Source organism: Lactuca saligna, chromosome 2, assembly GCF_052625555.1.
Source record: "Lactuca saligna cultivar CGN05327 chromosome 2, ASM5262555v1, whole genome shotgun sequence".
Taxonomy (NCBI): Eukaryota; Viridiplantae; Streptophyta; class Magnoliopsida; order Asterales; family Asteraceae; genus Lactuca; species Lactuca saligna.
This window is the reverse complement of record NC_136418.1, coordinates 170,817,296-170,839,567: the sequence shown is the minus strand read 5'-3', so window position 1 is coordinate 170,839,567 and position 22,272 is coordinate 170,817,296. Positions and strand designations below refer to the sequence as shown.

General features: G+C 35.7%; 1 protein-coding gene and 1 non-coding gene across 2 annotated transcripts; one reads left to right on the top strand and one right to left on the bottom strand.

Moving 5' to 3' along the window:
• The first annotated feature begins 18,789 nt into the window (after positions 1-18,789).
• LOC145032758 (U-box domain-containing protein 14-like) lies at positions 18,790-21,920 on the top strand. The gene is made up of 4 exons (XM_078981671.1): positions 18,790-19,333; positions 19,910-20,026; positions 20,116-20,532; positions 20,625-21,920. The coding sequence occupies exons 1-4, from the start codon at positions 19,061-19,063 to the stop codon at positions 21,696-21,698; spliced, it is 1,881 nt and encodes a 626-aa protein (XP_078837797.1). The 5' UTR covers positions 18,790-19,060; the 3' UTR covers positions 21,699-21,920.
• Positions 21,921-21,973: 53 nt separating this feature from the next.
• Positions 21,974-22,046, bottom strand: TRNAK-UUU (transfer RNA lysine (anticodon UUU)). The gene has a single exon. It is a non-coding gene; the product is annotated as a tRNA-Lys (tRNA).
• Between the last annotated feature and the right edge of the window lie 226 nt (positions 22,047-22,272).

Sequence of the window (22,272 nt, the reverse complement as noted above, 5' to 3'; positions counted from 1 at the left end):
TTGAGAGCAATACATTGCTATAATATTATTGATTTTAGGGCTACTATTCATTCATTAATTTATCTATTTATTTATTTAATATACGAGATGTTACACATCCATTAACTAAACAACTCATGCAACTGACACCATTATCTTCTTGTTGTCGCTCCTCTCAAAGCAACGATAGTGTTTAAACCTAACAGTTCTTCCATATGCAACTAGCGTTCCTACCGGAACAATTACTGAAACCATTGAACCTGGACAATTACTGGAGAACTAACCCGTTGAATCCTGACCATTGACCTTCCAGCTAATACCCATGAACTGATCTTGACCAAAACCAAAATAACAACCGAACACAATGGAACCCGCTACACGAGATACAACCCCTCAATAACCCACTAATAATCACGGCATGCAAAATGAATATAACAATTATTCAATGATATAACCCAATAATATAAGAAAATTAAACCCAATATAATGCTTACCCAAACCAATATAAAATTCCAAGCAACATAAATACTGATAACAATTGAAGAGAACGCAAAAAGTAACATACCCGCAAAATCAACTGCTGGAGCACGGGCCTCCACTGACTGACACTGAAATGACCGACTCCTCTCTGTTGGGGCTCCTGTGATACCACTGATGGCTTTTGAGCATTTTAACACTCCTATGGTATACATGCAACCCTAGAAACCTTGGATCTATGTTTTCTCTATTATACATGCAAATATGATTTTTCCAAGGTTCTCATCCTAACTAGCATATCATGGGGTACTTGTAATATAAAACTTAGTAGGATAACATACATTTTCTTTTGGTTGATTGCTTAGAGCTTGAAGAGCCTAGCACCAATAATGTGGATGCCTCGAGTGGGGTACCCTTTGTTCATGTGCAAAGTACCTCTTTATATAGTATGGTGGATTAGGGTTTCATCCATGTAAACCCTAATACTCATGACCTTTCATTTCCATTGGATCCATGGGTTAAAAACTCCATGGACTATCCATTCAAGCTTAGCCCATCCTAAATCAACTTTGGCCCATTCTAAATATATAAGAGTCTATATTTGATTAGTTCCTTTTGATAACTAAATTAATTCCAAATTAATTATTGATCAATACTAATTAAATAATATGATTTCATATTAATATATTACAACTTATAATATATTAATAAATCATAAACATACTATTCTCAAAATATTATCCATACAAATTGTTTCGATGAAGTGCAACCCAAATGGACCATGCCGGGTAGTGTCAAGTACATACCAAATATAGTTACAGACTTAGACACCTTATCCAATACTACCCTCACGACTATCAGAGATCCGCAAAATAGTCAGAGCAGGTGCACTCACTGCTCCTCCCTTCCTCATCGGACAGACGACCCTCTTGAGGCCCACTTGGCCGCAGAGAAAACTTAACGGGCTTTCCCCCTGAGGATAATCCATGCTGACATGATCAATCCTGCTACACTTGTAGCAAACTGTACCTTTGGAACGACAAGCTCCATCGTGCAGTTTCCCGCACATGCTACACTAACCCTGACCCTGATGGGCTCCCAATCGTTGATCTGAAGCCTTGTGTCTTTTCTTGGGACCCTCCCTTCTCTACACCTTATCTGACCCCTCTTTTCTAGGTGTTCCAAATCGAACTCTCGCTCACAGAATGATAGAGTGTGAACTCCAATGATAGCCATAACCTCAGCACGGATCGCGCCTAAGCACTCATCCAAGATCTCCAGAATCCACTCCTTAACTGAACCAAAGATCACATAATTTTGTTCCAGAATACCGCATACAATCTCCAACGAGATGAATTCCCACATCTGCTCACTAATCAGCTCAGTATTTGCACCTGAGCTGGGACCAGAACCAGAACCTCCTTCCTGGGTGCTTATCACCAAAATCAAATACAACATGCAAATGATCAGAACATACTCAAGAATCCTCTTCCCACGAGCTTCTCAGATTCTCCAAGACTCTCCTCGATTCAAGTATGGATCCTGTATTTTCAATAATACGGGCCCAATACTACCTTCCACACCTATCCATACTTTCCTCAAGAATCATCTCGGGTCCTCTAAGTCACTTTCTCAAACTGATACACCAAAAACTCACTAAACAACACCACAAAAGCCGTTGACACACTTCCTAGGCTCTCCTAGGTTCCCGACCTCACCCTGCCATTAGCTGCTAAAGAAATCCCCATAATGCCAATCACCCACCTCATGAATACAATCATATTCACTTATTAGCTAACTTCCATCACCTAATAGTTCCACAAAGCACAAAGCAAGCATCATTCGTGCAGTAACACTCTAATCCATAGAATGATCATAGGACATTCAACCCACACACCACCACTCATGCAAGAAATTTTTACCCTTACTGTCGGTTGCTTTATGCATGCAAATTATACACGGAACATGATCAAATAGGTTGTCGAATAAAAGACTATACCCTAGGACCACAACCAAACTAGGAACAGGAAATAAGGCCAAATTAATTATTCTAAGGTATAATATCCTAACCGTATACAGTTTTTAAAGCATACACTTAGTAGATACTGGTACCAATAGATATTCCCATTCTAGCATAGAATCCAATCCTCCCAAGGCTACAAAGCATCACACATATCAAGCCAATTTACCACTGACTAATCAGCCCTAGCATACAAGTCTACCAGCTCATACAATAGACATACAAAGGCATCTCTCCTAGCATTCTATCATGAAAAAACTAAGTAGACCCTTAGCCCTAACTAGCATGTGATTCACAGATTCTAATCATATCAGATAACATGTATGGGTATTTTGGGAAAACTTGCTTGAGCTCGGCTGATTGAATGCACCACACCCTTACCTTATCTTAGAAAATTATTTTCTTGAAAATACTTTTCTTTTGAAAACTTTACCAAACCCTCAGTTTGAGTTCAGACACACCCGAGAGTATGTCCAAATCCCTCAAACCAGGACTCTGATACCAATTTATAACGTCCCAAAAATCATGACATAGTTTTTTTTGTTTTTAGATTAATAAATCATTAATACATATATTTCCCATAAAACCAAGGAATCCAAGATTTAACAAAACATCATCAAATCAGAGTAATTCACAAAATGCGGAAACTTGTGGTGTTTGCTCTACAATCATCCCGATCTCTCTATTTGAAAACCGGAGGGCCTGAAACATAAACTGAAAACTGTAAGCACAAAGCTTAGTGAGCTCCCCAAAATACCACATAACATAAAACCACAAAATATCATGCGACATACATATAGTTGCCATGGGCTACCCCTATGGTCTTTACCTGAAATGCCATGGGCTCCCTCATGGTCTAATATCCAAGTGTCATGGGCTCCCCTCATGGTCTTGACCTGGAATGCCATGGGCTCCTTCCATGGTTTGATATCCAAGTGTCATGGGCTCCCCCATGGTTTGTCATGCAAGTATCATAGAGACAACTAGCATTCCACACAACAAGTATTGGTCATGCATTGGTACCTTCGACTCATGGATATAGTGAGAAGACTCACCTCACACTACTGAATCCCACGAATAAATCCCTGGTTGGTGGCTGACCAAACCTCAAACTATTAATATCAAAACAACACCCAATTAACAATTGGGTTCCAATCCATAACCATAAATCCATACTTGGGGTAAAAATACGATTTTACCCCTAACCTAGCTTGGTCCAAGATTAAGGCCTAAACTCACAACTGCAAAACTCAAAGGCAAAATAATCAACCAAGGCCCAAATATAGCCCATTTTCCAAATTTGGCCCAAACCCCTTACATGGGCCTTACCCTAATGCCCACCCATTCTTCCTAGTCTAAAACACTTGTACTCAGATGGTCCATTAATAACTCAAACACCCAAGCCCAAACTTGAGGCCCAAAAAGCAAAATCTCATATGATTGAGTACACCCTGCGTACTCAGTGGGTAAGCTAAGCGTACGCCCAAGAAACCCAGTACGTCCGCGTACTGACCCTGCCCACATCCAAACTAGAAACATCTTAATCCCTTAAGCAAAGATGTCCAAAACCTCATAATAGCTAAATATAAGTGACTTGATACATAAAGTCGAAGGCTTTAAACCATTGCATGGCTTAATGAAGCCCAACACCAAAGATGAACTCCAAAGGTCAAAATCACTCCAAAATGTCATAAAAACTTCTCAATACCTTAAGATCTTATTCCAAACTTCCAAATCTGATTCAAAGGGACTTCTTAAGACTTTATGACTTACCATGACTTAATGGGACCCAAATCAAAACCCTAAGTCCCAAACTTCACTAAAAGACTACCAAATCGTGCATAGAAGGTTTATACTCATCAAGATCCAAACTTTACAAATCCATAACCACAACAAGGGCCAAATATGAAGCTTAAAGGTTTTGAAGTAACTTCTACTCACAAGAACCACCACAAATGGACCAAAATCATAACAAAGTGCCACTTAGCTAGATCTACAAGAAAGAGTTGTCAAGGTTGAGACTTTATACCTCCAGAAGTTAGATCTAGGTGAACAAAGCTTGGATCCAAAAGCTCCAAGTCAGGCAATGACTCTTCAAGAAGTTCCTTCTTCCTCCTCAAGCACAAAAAACACACATAAATCACTTTAAAGCTCAAGAATCACTCAAATGGGGGCTAAGGATCGATTTCTAGGGTTTAGAGGGATGGAGGTTGAAGATATTAGGGTTAGATTATGAGATAAGGAGCTTAAATAGGGTCCAAGACCCTAAAATAGGGTTTGGGTCTGACTGGAGTATGCTCAACGTACTCCGTAGAGCACCCGCAACCATCATGATCAGTACGCGAGCGTGCGCTGAGGTGTGCCCCACTTACTTCCTTTTTCACTAGTACACTATGCGTACACCTATGTACATACCGCGTACCTGGCTAAACCCTAAAACCACCAAACTTTGAAGGCCATAACTTCTTCTTTATAAGCCCGTTTCCAACGAACTTTATAGCCATGGAAAGGTGACGAGAAAGTAGAAACCCTACACTTTTATCAACTCACCTCCGCCTAAGAAGTTTCCAAACAAAAACCCAAAATTCATACAGTAACGAGATATCATATTACGATTATACCCTTAGGCTCTGAAACACAAACGAACACCTGGATCACTTAGACTATAACACCCACATCCAAAAAGGGCCAAATCCTTTCTTCCCCAAGGTCCAAAGCCTTATGATGGCTGATGGTCGAACCATAGCCCCGAATAATGAAACGATTCGAAACCGAGTGTTACAAACCATCAACTGAAAATGGCCGAATTATTAGTGACTTGCAAAACAAGGTCCATCAATTGCAAAATAAGCTCAACGAAATGTTGCAAGTAGTTAAGGTCACATGATAAGTGTTTAGCAGAGCATGACGCTACTTTAGTTATGGTTCTAAAACTTACTAGTAAGACTCCCGGAGATGATGTTGGTACCTCGAATGGGTGGAGGTACATTGTTAATTATTTCATCGTTTATGGTTTTTTGCATCGTTTATAACTAAACATTATTGAATCGTGCATGCACTCTTCATGCCAGATGCTGGTACCACAAACTACAATGACGATGACTTATGGGAGCATGATTATGGGTTAGATACACCTGAACAGACACTGAATGACGGCCCTGAGCAGCCGTCTCCATGTATTCAATAGTCTGATGTAAAATAGATTTTGTGAAATGAATACAAAACACCGTCGCCAGCACCTATTAGACATTCTAAGCGCCAAAAAGTTATGTTCATATCGTACAAGTCCCTATGGATACAAATAAAGAGGAAATGTGTTGCACGGCAACAACCAAAACCGTTAGACAATCTTTTAGAACCTGGCATACACAGGGTATATAAATAATAGGATTGTTGAAAAATAAGGAAAATTCAATTATTTTCAATCTCATATTTATTTATAACTTAAAGGGTGTAAAGTGTATAGATTGTATTCTTCTGGAGTTAAATGTTTTACAGGGAAGATGAACACGCGGGTCTTGAGGATCTTAAAGCGGGTTGGATCCGGGTTGCTAACAAATAAAAGAAGAGAGAGAGTGTGTCTGGAAAGATCTCTCGTTCACTTCTCATTCTTGGAGCTGTGTAAGGCGATTAGGGTTTCTCCGAGTTTAAGAGTTTCTCGTTGTTAAATCGTTCATAGTTCAAAGTGTTTTGTAGTTTTGCCTTGTTGATCATTTGTTCAGATATTTAGGTCTTAATACTTACACTTTCATATTGTGTTTTAGTTTAGGGTTTGAGTGTTATGTTGCGAGAGTAGATTAGGGTTTATGTAGTGAGGTTCTTTTGTAAGTACATGAAAACCTTCTGTTTCTTTATCCTAAAATGATATAAGAAATGAAGATGTTGGGAAAGTAGCAGTTGTACATTTTTTCACATGGTATCAGAGCTACGGTGTAATATTTGTTGAAGATCTTGGTGATTTGAAGACTGTCTTGCACAGGTTCGTCTTATTTTTTTCTTTTGTGTGTTTTTCTTGAGTACGATCATCTTCAGATCGTTTTTTGTTGATTACATTCTTTGTTAAGAAACAAGTTACTGCGAAGCTGTTTCTTCATTTGCAGTTTCAAGATATTGACCGATTCTTGAGGATCTGTGGTTCGATCTTAAAAAAAAAACTTCTCAGCCTTTCTTGTCTGCTCATTTAATCCCTGCAAAAGGTTAAGTTCTCTGTCAGGGAACGGACTAGTGTCTGAAATAATCTTGACAGGGAACAACCCTAGGGGAGGTGAGCGGTCTTCTGCCTTGTAACATCTGTCTAAGTATCACTGTGAGCAATTTCTAGTTCCCTTCTCAACTCTTTCATCATACATGCGTGAGTTCTGACATATTTGTGCTTATTTGATTACTTGTTTTAGCTTACTCTTGTTGCTTCCTTGATTGGTCTAGTTTTTTTTTTATGTCTTAAAATTGTTTTCTGATTTAGACTCTGTGTTGATTGTCTTGGGCCCCGACAAACAGTGGTGACCATCTGGACTTTAAGTCACACAGGCGTCTGGTTTTAAGTTTTTTATTTGTGTTCATTGTTGCTTGGTTCTTGTTTTTTTTTCTTGTGATTATTCATGGCTGGTGAAACTTCTGAAGGGAGTGATACTCCCAAGGAGGTTCCTGTTGATTTTGATGACCCATTGTACATTCATCCATCTGATAATTCAGTTACTTCTATTATTACAATAAAATTGACTGGAAACGAAAACTTTCGAGTGTGGCGTAGTGCTATGACTAGAGGCCTTAAGGCCAGAAATAAATTAGGATTTGTAGATGGAACTTTAACTCGGGAAAAAATTGATAATACTAAAAGTGCTAAATGGGAACGTGTAAATGCTGTTGTGTGCAATTGGTTGCTAGGTTCAATTTCAGAGACTATATATGCCAGTCATGTTCATTCTGATGATGCTAAAAATATTTGGGATGAATTATTTGAAACTTATAATAAGGCTGATGGTTCAGTAATTTTTAATATCCATCAGCAGATAAATACCTTAAAACAGAATGGTTCTTCTCTTTCTGAATATTATAATAAACTTGACTCATTGTGGAAAGACTTTGATGGTTTGACTAGTTTAACTGAATGTGTATGTGTGGCTGCTACTAAACTTAATGATCATTCTAAAATGATGAAATTAATGCAGTTTTTGAATGGTCTTGATGATGTGTATAATCAAGTTAAAAGTCACATTCTTTTAATGGAACCTTTACCTAATGTTAAAACAACTTTTTCAATTCTTTCCAGAGAGGAATCTCTTCAAAAAAATGGTTCTCTGAGTTCTGTTTCTTCTTCAAAACCCCAAGTTTCTATTTTTAATAGTAAAATTTCTGATTCAAAAAGGGGTCAAGGTCAAAACAGGTTTAGAAATCCAGGGTTACAATGTAAGCATTGTAATCTTAAGGGTCACACTATAGAAAGATGTTATAAATTGATTGGTTATCCAAAATATTTTAAACCTAAGAATGATAATAATAATCAAAATAAGTCCTTTCCTGTGAATGCTTCTTCTGTTGTTTCAACTAACGATTCTAGAGTTTCTTCTGCTTCTGTTCCTAGTAGTGATTGTCACTATCTTACTAGTGAACAGTATTCTAAATTTCTTCGTCTTATAAATGAGAACTCTGCTAGTGAGGATGTATCTGTTGCTGCAAATATGGCAGGTACATCAACATATTGTTTTAATTCCTGTGTTAGTTTAAATAGTTCTCAAAGTTGGATTGTTGATTCTGGGGAAAATCAACATATGATTGCCTCAGAGTCACAACTCCAGGACACTGTGGATGTGTCTAAACTTAACCTTCTTGTGAAACATCCTAATGGTTCTTCTGCATCAATAAATAAGATTGGAAATGTTCACTTATCTTCTAATCTTACTTTGTTTGATGTGTTTGCTGTGCCTGATTTTAATGTTAACCTTTTATCTGTACATAAATTGTGTAAGGATAATGGATGTGAGGTAATTTTTTCTGAACATAACTGTAAAATTCAGGATTCACTATCAAAGAAGATGGTGGAGAATGGTAGAGAGTCTGGGGGACTGTATTATCTAGATCATGTTCCCTCAGGTAATTCAGTTAGTCTAAATAATTCTAGATGTTGTGTTTCAAAGTTAACTTGGCATAGCAGACTTGGTCATCCGGCTGACCAAGCTTTAAATTCATTAAAAGATAAGCTGAAGTTAGGAAATGAATTTCTTCCCCCCTGTGATGTGTGTCACAGGGCCAAACAGACTAGGGAATCTTTCTCTCTTAGTCAACATAGTTCAACATAGTTAGGAGAATTAATTCATCTAGATGTTTGGGGTCCCTATAGACTTGCTTCTGTAGAAGGTTTTAAGTATTTTCTGACTATTATTGATGATTTTACTAGGGCTACTTGGGTTTTTCTCTTAAGGTCTAAAAGTGAAGTTTTTGATTCTTTTAAATCTTTTGTGAATATTTTATTGAATCAATTCAGTGTTAATATTAAGGTTGTGCGTTCTGATAATGGTACTGAGTTTGTTAATAATCAAATGAGATGTTTTTGTATAGAAAGAGGTATCATTCATCAAACTTCTTGTGCTTATACTCCACAACAAAATGGGGTTGTGGAAAGAAAGCACAGGCACATTCTTAATGTTGCACGATCTCTTTTGTTTCAGTCAGCAATTCCTTTAAGGTTTTGGGCAGATGCTATTTTAACTTCAGTATTTTTGATAAACAGAATGCCTACCTCAGTTTTAAATGGGTCTTCTCCTTATGAACTTGTTTTTAAAAAGACTCCTAATTTCGATCATTTGAGAATTTTTGGTTGCCTTTGTTTTGCAGTTAAACAAAATGTTAATGATAAATTTTCTGAGCGTGCTGAAAAATGTGTTTTATTAGGATATTCATATGATAAAAAGGCTTATAAGCTTTTTAGTCTGGATACTAACACTTCTTTTATGTCCAGGGATGTGAAATTTTATGAGTCTGTTTTTCCTTACAAGTTAAAGTCAACAAATGTTGACAAAACTGTACATGTTTTTGGCTCTAGTGATCCATTTTCCTATGATGTTTTTGATACTAATGAATACTTAAATGATTCTATTGATCCTGATGAGTTGAGAATAGAGTCACAGTTGGATGGTGCTGATGCAGCCACTCACCTGGATGATAATATTTCTAATGATACTGTCAATCGTAGTGGCGAGGCAGTTGTGCCTTCTTCTGTTGGTTTTGTTCCTTCTTCTTCTGATTTTTCTGAGGAAAGTAGTCAGTTACCATTAATTCCTTCTGTTGAGCAGTCTATAGGTTCTTCTAGGTCTAGACGTGAGTCACACATGCCTGTTAGGTTTGCTGATTATATTGTTGAAGGTAAATATAAATATGGTATTGAAAGGTCTGTCAATTATTCCTTATTGGATAGTAATACAAAATGTTTTATTTCAAACTTGAATAAAATTGTTGAACCAAAAGATTATAAGGAAGCCTTAACTGATCCTAACTGGGTTAGAGCAATGAATGAAGAGATGGAGGCACTCCATCGAAATAATACTTGGGAAATTACTAATTTGCCTAAAAATAGAAAACCAATAGGTTGTAAGTGGGTTTTCAAAATTAAATATAAATCCAGTGGTGAAGTAGAAAGATATAAAGCTCGTTTGGTTGCTAAAGGGTATAACCAAAGAGAAGGAATAGATTTTGAAGAAACTTTTTCTCCAGTTGCGAAAATAGTGACTGTTCGTATTATTATTTCTTTATCTGTTCAGAATTCATGGCCTTTATATCAACTTGATATAAATAATGCTTTTTTATATGGTGATTTAACTGAGGATGTTTATATGTCTCTTCCTCCTGGTTATTATTCTGCTGGTGATTCTAGGGTGTGTAAACTTACTAAATCTCTATATGGATTAAAGCAAGCCCCAAGAAAATGGAATGAAAAACTTTGCTCTTCTTTATTTTTATATGGTTTTCAGCAAAGTATAAGTGATTACTCCTTATTTGTAAGAAAGTTTGAAGGTTCATTGACTGTGTTACTTGTATATGTAGATGACATTATTTTAACTGGAAATTGTGAACATGAATTGCAAAAGGTTAAAAATTTTATGAAAACTCAGTTTTTAATTAAAGATCTTGGAGTTTTGAAGTATTTTTTGGGAATAGAAGTGGTAAGGTTTAATGATGGTTTATGTTTAAATCAAAGAAAATATTGTTTAGAGTTATTACATGAATACGGTATGCTTGCATGTAAACCAGTAAGTACACCTTTGGAAACAAATTTTGTGTTAGATTCTGGTGAAAAAAATAAAGGAAATGCTTTATTAGAAAATAAAACGGAATTTCAAAAATTGATAGGAAAACTAATATACTTAACTGTTACTAGACCTGATATTTCTTATGCTGTTCAAGTGCTTAGTCAATTCATGCATAAACCTAACAGGTCTCATCTTAAAATTGTAATGAGACTTTTAAGATATCTAAAGAATAGTCCAGGTAAAGGAATAGCTATAACGAAATTTGACAGTTTTGAACTTAAAGGTTTTGTAGATGCAGATTGGGCTAAGTGCTTGGTTACAAGAAAGTCAGTATCTGGATATTTGGTTTATTTTAATAATTGTTTGATATCTTGGAAGAGTAAGAAACAATCTACTGTTTCTAGGTCTTCTACTGAAGCTGAGTATAGAGCTCTTGGTTCTGTTACGTGTGAAATAATTTGGGTGTTAAAAATTTTGTTTGAATTAGGAATTAAGGAGTTACTTCCAGTTTCAGTTTTTTGTGATAATGAGTCGACTATTAAACTGGCTTTGAATCCTGTTTTTCATGAGAGGACAAAGCATTTTGAAATCGACCTGCATTTTGTTAGGGAAAAAATTTCTAATGGTATAATAAAATTGGTAAAAATTTGTTCTTCTGAACAAACGGCAGATATTCTTACCAAATCTTTAACTATAAAACAACATGATTTTTTGTCTAACAAAATGGGTCTTGTAGATGTTTTTAAAAAATAAAAAATAAATATTTCGATTGAGGGGGGATGTTGAAAAATAAGGAAAATTCAATTATTTTCAATCTCATATTTATTTATAACTTAAAGGGTGTAAAGTGTATAGATTGTATTCTTCTGGAGTTAAATGTTTTACAGGGAAGATGAACACGCGGGTCTTGAGGATCTTAAAGCGGGTTGGATCCGGGTTGCTAACAAATAAAAGAAGAGAGAGAGTGTGTCTGGAAAGATCTCTCGTTCACTTCTCATTCTTGGAGTTGTGTAAGGCGATTAGGGTTTCTCCGAGTTTAAGAGTTTCTCGTTGTTAAATCGTTCATAGTTCAAAGTGTTTTGTAGTTTTGCCTTGTTGATCATTTGTTCAGATATTTAGGTCTTAATACTTACACTTTCATATTGTGTTTTAGTTTAGGGTTTGAGTGTTATGTTGCGAGAGTAGATTAGGGTTTATGTAGTGAGGTTCTTTTGTAAGTACATGAAAACCTTCTGTTTCTTTATCCTAAAATGATATAAGAAATGAAGATGTTGGGAAAGTAGCAGTTGTACATTTTTTCACATGGTATCAGAGCTACGGTGTAATATTTGTTGAAGATCTTGGTGATTTGAAGACTGTCTTGCACAGGTTCGTCTTATTTTTTTCTTTTGTGTGTTTTTCTTGAGTACGATCATCTTCAGATCGTTTTTTGTTGATTACATTCTTTGTTAAGAAACAAGTTACTGCGAAGCTGTTTCTTCATTTGCAGTTTCAAGATATTGACCGATTCTTGAGGATCTGTGGTTCGATCTTAAAAAAAAAACTTCTCAGCCTTTCTTGTCTGCTCATTTAATCCCTGCAAAAGGTTAAGTTCTCTGTCAGGGAACGGACTAGTGTCTGAAATAATCTTGACAGGGAACAACCCTAGGGGAGGTGAGCGGTCTTCTGCCTTGTAACATCTGTCTAAGTATCACTGTGAGCAATTTCTAGTTCCCTTCTCAACTCTTTCATCATACATGCGTGAGTTCTGACATATTTGTGCTTATTTGATTACTTGTTTTAGCTTACTCTTGTTGCTTCCTTGATTGGTCTAGTTTTTTTTTTATGTCTTAAAATTGTTTTCTGATTTAGACTCTGTGTTGATTGTCTTGGGCCCCGACAAACAGTGGTGACCATCTGGACTTTAAGTCACACAGGCGTCTGGTTTTAAGTTTTTTATTTGTGTTCATTGTTGCTTGGTTCTTGTTTTTTTTTCTTGTGATTATTCATGGCTGGTGAAACTTCTGAAGGGAGTGATACTCCCAAGGAGGTTCCTGTTGATTTTGATGACCCATTGTACATTCATCCATCTGATAATTCAGTTACTTCTATTATTACAATAAAATTGACTGGAAACGAAAACTTTCGAGTGTGGCGTAGTGCTATGACTAGAGGCCTTAAGGCCAGAAATAAATTAGGATTTGTAGATGGAACTTTAACTCGGGAAAAAATTGATAATACTAAAAGTGCTAAATGGGAACGTGTAAATGCTGTTGTGTGCAATTGGTTGCTAGGTTCAATTTCAGAGACTATATATGCCAGTCATGTTCATTCTGATGATGCTAAAAATATTTGGGATGAATTATTTGAAACTTATAATAAGGCTGATGGTTCAGTAATTTTTAATATCCATCAGCAGATAAATACCTTAAAACAGAATGGTTCTTCTCTTTCTGAATATTATAATAAACTTGACTCATTGTGGAAAGACTTTGATGGTTTGACTAGTTTAACTGAATGTGTATGTGTGGCTGCTACTAAACTTAATGATCATTCTAAAATGATGAAATTAATGCAGTTTTTGAATGGTCTTGATGATGTGTATAATCAAGTTAAAAGTCACATTCTTTTAATGGAACCTTTACCTAATGTTAAAACAACTTTTTCAATTCTTTCCAGAGAGGAATCTCTTCAAAAAAATGGTTCTCTGAGTTCTGTTTCTTCTTCAAAACCCCAAGTTTCTGTTTTTAATAGTAAAATTTCTGATTCAAAAAGGGGTCAAGGTCAAAACAGGTTTAGAAATCCAGGGTTACAATGTAAGCATTGTAATCTTAAGGGTCACACTATAGAAAGATGTTATAAATTGATTGGTTATCCAAAATATTTTAAACCTAAGAATGATAATAATAATCAAAATAAGTCCTTTCCTGTGAATGCTTCTTCTGTTGTTTCAACTAACGATTCTAGAGTTTCTTCTGCTTCTGTTCCTAGTAGTGATTGTCACTATCTTACTAGTGAACAGTATTCTAAATTTCTTCGTCTTATAAATGAGAACTCTGCTAGTGAGGATGTATCTGTTGCTGCAAATATGGCAGGTACATCAACATATTGTTTTAATTCCTGTGTTAGTTTAAATAGTTCTCAAAGTTGGATTGTTGATTCTGGGGAAAATCAACATATGATTGCCTCAGAGTCACAACTCCAGGACACTGTGGATGTGTCTAAACTTAACCTTCTTGTGAAACATCCTAATGGTTCTTCTGCATCAATAAATAAGATTGGAAATGTTCACTTATCTTCTAATCTTACTTTGTTTGATGTGTTTGCTGTGCCTGATTTTAATGTTAACCTTTTATCTGTACATAAATTGTGTAAGGATAATGGATGTGAGGTAATTTTTTCTGAACATAACTGTAAAATTCAGGATTCACTATCAAAGAAGATGGTGGAGAATGGTAGAGAGTCTGGGGGACTGTATTATCTAGATCATGTTCCCTCAGGTAATTCAGTTAGTCTAAATAATTCTAGATGTTGTGTTTCAAAGTTAACTTGGCATAGCAGACTTGGTCATCCGGCTGACCAAGCTTTAAATTCATTAAAAGATAAGCTGAAGTTAGGAAATGAATTTCTTCCCCCCTGTGATGTGTGTCACAGGGCCAAACAGACTAGGGAATCTTTCTCTCTTAGTCAACATAGTTCAACATAGTTAGGAGAATTAATTCATCTAGATGTTTGGGGTCCCTATAGACTTGCTTCTGTAGAAGGTTTTAAGTATTTTCTGACTATTGTTGATGATTTTACTAGGGCTACTTGGGTTTTTCTCTTAAGGTCTAAAAGTGAAGTTTTTGATTCTTTTAAATCTTTTGTGAATATTTTATTGAATCAATTCAGTGTTAATATTAAGGTTGTGCGTTCTGATAATGGTACTGAGTTTGTTAATAATCAAATGAGATGTTTTTGTATAGAAAGAGGTATCATTCATCAAACTTCTTGTGCTTATACTCCACAACAAAATGGGGTTGTGGAAAGAAAGCACAGGCACATTCTTAATGTTGCACGATCTCTTTTGTTTCAGTCAGCAATTCCTTTAAGGTTTTGGGCAGATGCTATTTTAACTTCAGTATTTTTGATAAACAGAATGCCTACCTCAGTTTTAAATGGGTCTTCTCCTTATGAACTTGTTTTTAAAAAGACTCCTAATTTCGATCATTTGAGAATTTTTGGTTGCCTTTGTTTTGCAGTTAAACAAAATGTTAATGATAAATTTTCTGAGCGTGCTGAAAAATGTGTTTTATTAGGATATTCATATGATAAAAAGGCTTATAAGCTTTTTAGTCTGGATACTAACACTTCTTTTATGTCCAGGGATGTGAAATTTTATGAGTCTGTTTTTCCTTACAAGTTAAAGTCAACAAATGTTGACAAAACTGTACATGTTTTTGGCTCTAGTGATCCATTTTCCTATGATGTTTTTGATACTAATGAATACTTAAATGATTCTATTGATCCTGATGAGTTGAGAATAGAGTCACAGTTGGATGGTGCTGATGCAGCCACTCACCTGGATGATAATATTTCTAATGATACTGTCAATCGTAGTGGCGAGGCAGTTGTGCCTTCTTCTGTTGGTTTTGTTCCTTCTTCTTCTGATTTTTCTGAGGAAAGTAGTCAGTTACCATTAATTCCTTCTGTTGAGCAGTCTATAGGTTCTTCTAGGTCTAGACGTGAGTCACACATGCCTGTTAGGTTTGCTGATTATATTGTTGAAGGTAAATATAAATATGGTATTGAAAGGTCTGTCAATTATTCCTTATTGGATAGTAATACAAAATGTTTTATTTCAAACTTGAATAAAATTGTTGAACCAAAAGATTATAAGGAAGCCTTAACTGATCCTAACTGGGTTAGAGCAATGAATGAAGAGATGGAGGCACTCCATCGAAATAATACTTGGGAAATTACTAATTTGCCTAAAAATAGAAAACCAATAGGTTGTAAGTGGGTTTTCAAAATTAAATATAAATCCAGTGGTGAAGTAGAAAGATATAAAGCTCGTTTGGTTGCTAAAGGGTATAACCAAAGAGAAGGAATAGATTTTGAAGAAACTTTTTCTCCAGTTGCGAAAATAGTGACTGTTCGTATTATTATTTCTTTATCTGTTCAGAATTCATGGCCTTTATATCAACTTGATATAAATAATGCTTTTTTATATGGTGATTTAACTGAGGATGTTTATATGTCTCTTCCTCCTGGTTATTATTCTGCTGGTGATTCTAGGGTGTGTAAACTTACTAAATCTCTATATGGATTAAAGCAAGCCCCAAGAAAATGGAATGAAAAACTTTGCTCTTCTTTATTTTTATATGGTTTTCAGCAAAGTATAAGTGATTACTCCTTATTTGTAAGAAAGTTTGAAGGTTCATTGACTGTGTTACTTGTATATGTAGATGACATTATTTTAACTGGAAATTGTGAACATGAATTGCAAAAGGTTAAAAATTTTATGAAAACTCAGTTTTTAATTAAAGATCTTGGAGTTTTGAAGTATTTTTTGGGAATAGAAGTGGTAAGGTTTAATGATGGTTTATGTTTAAATCAAAGAAAATATTGTTTAGAGTTATTACATGAATACGGTATGCTTGCATGTAAACCAGTAAGTACACCTTTGGAAACAAATTTTGTGTTAGATTCTGGTGAAAAAAATAAAGGAAATGCTTTATTAGAAAATAAAACGGAATTTCAAAAATTGATAGGAAAACTAATATACTTAACTGTTACTAGACCTGATATTTCTTATGCTGTTCAAGTGCTTAGTCAATTCATGCATAAACCTAACAGGTCTCATCTTAAAATTGTAATGAGACTTTTAAGATATCTAAAGAATAGTCCAGGTAAAGGAATAGCTATAACGAAATTTGACAGTTTTGAACTTAAAGGTTTTGTAGATGCAGATTGGGCTAAGTGCTTGGTTACAAGAAAGTCAGTATCTGGATATTTGGTTTATTTTAATAATTGTTTGATATCTTGGAAGAGTAAGAAACAATCTACTGTTTCTAGGTCTTCTACTGAAGCTGAGTATAGAGCTCTTGGTTCTGTTACGTGTGAAATAATTTGGGTGTTAAAAATTTTGTTTGAATTAGGAATTAAGGAGTTACTTCCAGTTTCAGTTTTTTGTGATAATGAGTCGACTATTAAACTGGCTTTGAATCCTGTTTTTCATGAGAGGACAAAGCATTTTGAAATCGACCTGCATTTTGTTAGGGAAAAAATTTCTAATGGTATAATAAAATTGGTAAAAATTTGTTCTTCTGAACAAACGGCAGATATTCTTACCAAATCTTTAACTATAAAACAACATGATTTTTTGTCTAACAAAATGGGTCTTGTAGATGTTTTTAAAAAATAAAAAATAAATATTTCGATTGAGGGGGGATGTTGAAAAATAAGGAAAATTCAATTATTTTCAATCTCATATTTATTTATAACTTAAAGGGTGTAAAGTGTATAGATTGTATTCTTCTGGAGTTAAATGTTTTACAGGGAAGATGAACACGCGGGTCTTGAGGATCTTAAAGCGGGTTGGATCCGGGTTGCTAACAAATAAAAGAAGAGAGAGAGTGTGTCTGGAAAGATCTCTCGTTCACTTCTCATTCTTGGAGCTGTGTAAGGCGATTAGGGTTTCTCCGAGTTTAAGAGTTTCTCGTTGTTAAATCGCTCATAGTTCAAAGTGTTTTGTAGTTTTGCCTTGTTGATCATTTGTTCAGATATTTAGGTCTTAATACTTACACTTTCAGATTGTGTTTTAGTTTAGGGTTTGAGTGTTATGTTGCGAGAGTAGATTAGGGTTTATGTAGTGAGGTTCTTTTGTAAGTACATGAAAACCTTCTGTTTCTTTATCCTAAAATGATATAAGAAATGAAGATGTTGGGAAAGTAGCAGTTGTACATTTTTTCACAAGGATGGTTCGTTGTTGTTTGGTCACTATTATTTGACCGGTTTTGCTACGATTGAGTTTTAGACACAGTTATATATGGATAGTCATAAATGATGGCTCTCATGTGATGTAAGTAATATAATTGTGTGCTTATTACATATTGTGCTTCTAATAACAATACTTACTTTACTATCAAAAAAAAAAATTAATGGCAACACATCAAGATGTGGATCTCATTGCTGCTAGAGCGTAAAGCGGATGATGCTCGGTGGACAGTTGTATTGTCTGCTTTCAACACTGATACATTTGACTGGGGTGACATGACTGACAGATCTATTTACCTAACTTGGGCAGATTATGATACAATATAATTGTGTTTGGATTACATTACGTAAGTATTTATATACTAATTACTTATTCCTAATCTTTTTGTAGTTTTACATCTCAATCAATATACCACATGCTCATTGGTTTTTGGGTGCTTTAGATTTGAAGACATTCAAAATGACTCTAGATGATAGTCATTGGAAGGACGACTACTATTTAGAAAATGAGGATTAGTTTATAGCTATGAGAGTCTGCATCAACTACTGGGATACCGAAACAACTGATTTAATCTCACTTGAGAGCTTCAACATGACCCTCGAAAATGCTCCAGAAAATACCACAATAGATTGATAGTAGAGGGGATTGTGAGGTGTATTTTTGTTGGTCTCGAAGGGGTTGATCACCGGGAAATTGATTTTTATAGAGCATAAAAACTGATCCATGGGCTATGAGTTCTCGAAAATGACTAGCGAAGATTTTTGGGGTACAAAGACTATTTGAACATTATATTTGTAATCACTTAAAGACATGTCCATTAGTTTATATATTTGTTAGTTGTTTGTTGATTTTAATTGCATTTTACATTTTATAAAACCAAAATTTATAACAAAACTTAAACATTATATAAAACGAAAAGTTATACTAAAAAAAGAACACATGTTATATAAAAAAATATATTTCAAACCGATGATCCGGAATCATACTCCCGTATTCATGTGTTCTACAAAGTAAATAAATAAATTGGGTCATTTTATCGAAATAGTCATTTATAAGGTTAGATTAGTCATACTCCCCAAAATAAACTTTATCCAATTATTCGTAAGATAAACTTCCTGTCTTTCTTAGTTTCTTTCAATTACCAAGCTACCTCAAATAACCAAATGACTGGCAATACGCAATAATCAAGCGTCAGACAACACGCTTTTAGGGGTTCCACCATTACTTTTCTATAAGCCCCAAAATCGTCTCGACTATAACGACTCTATTCGAGAATTCACTAAAACCCCTATTGTAATTCAAACGCAGTTCGTGTTCTTCTGTTCTTTGAGAAAGAAAGGATATCTTTGAGCTTCATTTGTGTGTGTGTTTGGTGGCCCAATAATGGCCGATCAAGAAGAGGGAGATTTGGTGAGTCAACTGGTTGACTTGGTCAGGGATATTTCAGGGTTACCCGAGTGCAGAAACGCTCTACGGAAGATGTATGGGAATTTGATGAGGAGGGTGAAGCTTTTGAGCCCTTTGTTTGAGGAACTCAAAGACAACGAACAAAAACTTGATGATGGCGATCTTAAGGGGTTACAGAGTTTGAGAATCGCTTTGAATTTGGCTTTTGAACTCCTCAAATCAGTCAATGATGGCAGCAAGATTTTTCAGGTAATTTTCACAACTTCTTGTTCATTTTGTGCGATCATTATAATCTGAAGCCATTTCTGTAAGTAGGAACTATAATTGAGCATGATCGGATTGTAGGGTGTCATTCAAAATCTGTTTTTATCTTATCTTTTACCTAATTCATATTTTTGTGGGTATAACGATTGTTTGTGTGTTTGAGACTGGTTATTACATGTACAAAAACGATTATTTATGCTACCATTTGGTGAAATCATAACAATTGATCAATGGGACAAGACTACAAAGACTATGATCTCATGATTAGTGAGAATGTATTTTGATTTATGCCTAATAAGAATGCTTACATTTTGTGGTTTATGTCTGTAGGTGTTATATCAGTTGGTATTGGAAAAATTAAAGCAAACCATGATTAGATTTGGTCCATTATTCAAGATTCATGAAATTTGTATAAGATTTTGACTTGTTACCAGTTTTGAACTCAAATAAGTCAAACCCAATTTTACTTTGAAGTAGATATCATCAAACATGTATAATAATTTGTCGAAATCCATGGTTTATAAGTTATAACAAACTCGTTTGGTGTTACATATGTGACAGGCGCTTCAAATTGACAAAACCACAGGCAAGTTTCATGTAGTAACAACACAGATTGAAGAGGCACTTAACCAAATCGATTACAATAAACTAGATTTATCTGAAGAAGTTCACGAACAGGTCTCTTTCTTTCAAATTTAAATATACTACTCTTTATGGGTTTTCATTTAACCCAAATAACTAACAAGAATCCCGTTTTGTTTCTTCAGATTGAACTTGTGCACGTACAATTTAAAAGAGCAAAAGCACGAATGGATTCACCCGATTTACAGCTTCAAAGAGATTTAACCATGGCAAGTAAGGGAAACCACGAGCTAGATCCTGAAACAATCAAAAGACTATCGGAAAAATTACATCTTACTACAATTAACGATTTAAAAAAGGAATCACTTGCTATTCATGATATGGTCATATCAACGGGTGGCTACCCTGAAGATTCGTTTGAAATGATGTCGTTTCTTCTCAAAAATATCAAAGATTGTGTAATGAAAGGAAACCCTGAAGTTGATATCTCAGAGGGAGAAAAGAGCATCATGAGGCATCGATCTCCTGTCATTCCAGACGATTTCCGGTGCCCGATTTCTCTCGAACTGATGAAAGACCCCGTGATTGTGTCAACCGGACAGGTACCAATACCATAACTTACCAATAATAGCAATGTACTTTGTTTTATCACCTATAGTAGCAATTTAACTTATATGTGTATTAATCCATACAGACTTATGAGAGATCGTCTATTCAGAAATGGCTAGATGCAGGGCACAAAACATGCCCAAAAACTCAACAAACATTACTACACACAGCATTAACACCAAACTATGTGTTGAAAAGTCTAATTGCTCTATGGTGTGATAGTAACGGAATCGAGCTCCCAAAATCAAACCAGAAACCGGGTCGACCCGGTTCGGAATGTGATCGGACCGTGATTGGGTCGTTGCTCCAAAAGCTTGTAATCGGGGATTCAGACGAACAAAGATCAGCAGCCGGTGAGCTCAGATTATTAGCCAAAAGAAACGCGGATAACCGCGTTTGTATTGCAGAGGCCGGTGCAATTCCGCTGCTTGTGGAGCTCTTATCATCACCCGATACGCGGACACAAGAACACGCAGTCACTGCCCTTTTGAATCTATCAATCAATGAAACAAACAAAGGGATTATTGTAAGTGTAGGGGCAATTCCGGAAATTGTCGATGTTTTGAAAACCGGGAGTACGGAGGCGCGTGAGAACGCTGCCGCCACTCTCTTCAGCCTCTCGGTGGTGGACGAAAACAAGGTGGCGATCGGAGCCGCCGGTGCGATTCCGCCGTTGATTGAGTTGCTTCAAGAAGGGACCCCACGAGGGAAGAAAGATGCTGCGACTGCTATTTTTAACCTCTGTATTTACCAAGGGAATAAAGTTCGGGCAGTTCGGGCAGGGATTGTGACGCCGTTGATGGGGTTGCTGAAGGATGCGAGTAGTGGGATGATGGATGAGGGTTTGGCTATTTTGGCTATATTGGCGAGTCATCAGGAAGGGAAGATGGCGATTGCTGAGGCTGAGCCGATGGGGGTTTTGGTGGATGTGATACGGACCGGGTCGGCCCGGAATAGGGAAAATGGGTCGGCGGTTTTGTGGTCTTTGTGTGCAGGTGATGTTAGGTCTTTGAAGATGATGAAGGAGCTTGGAGCTGAAGAGGTTTTGAAGGAGTTGTCTGAGAATGGGACTGAAAGAGCTAAGAGGAAGGCTGGAAGTGTGTTGGAACTTCTGCAACGAATTGAATCGGTTGAAACTAGTACTGTAATTGGATCCTGATATTTTTGTTTTTGTATGTATAATGAAGTTATTATATTCATTTACATGGAAATCTCTTCTCTTTATGTATAAAGAGTAAATGATAGAATAATTTATGAATAAATCAATTGTAACAAAATAGAGTGTAGGAGATGGTGTATCATGACTATCATGTGATTTATGTCTATGCTGTTTGAAGTTTGTAATGATCAAGTAATCAGTGTGGTTTTGATTGTTTCGTTATTTATGAGAGTCATTTTCATACAGTTTCTAAGGAAAAAAAAAAGATGCTTATTCGCCATCCGTGGGACTCGAACCCACGACCACGTGGTTAAAAGCCACGCGCTCTACCAACTGAGCTAGAACGGCTAGATGTAAGACTGCGGTCAGTAATATATTCTACCGCTTATTTTTACCTCCACACAGAAATAGATAATGTTGCTTATTTTTTTAATTAATCAAATTTCCTTTATGGTAATTTTTCTAGTAAACAAGTTTTTTGATACTTATTAGTAACAAGCATTTGATATCAGCAACTTTCATTTTGAATCGCAATGCGTAAGTTGTAAAAGACCCAAATCCACCTTCTTGTGCT

Coding starts and splice junctions, on each gene's coding strand:
- LOC145032758 (XM_078981671.1), top strand. CDS start 19,061: ATGGCCGATCAAGAAGAGGGAGATTTGGTGAGTCAACTGGTTGACTTG. Junction 20,027..20,115: donor CTGAAGAAGTTCACGAACAG/GTCTCTTTCTTT, acceptor TTGTTTCTTCAG/ATTGAACTTGTGCACGTACA. Junction 20,533..20,624: donor TGATTGTGTCAACCGGACAG/GTACCAATACCA, acceptor TAATCCATACAG/ACTTATGAGAGATCGTCTAT.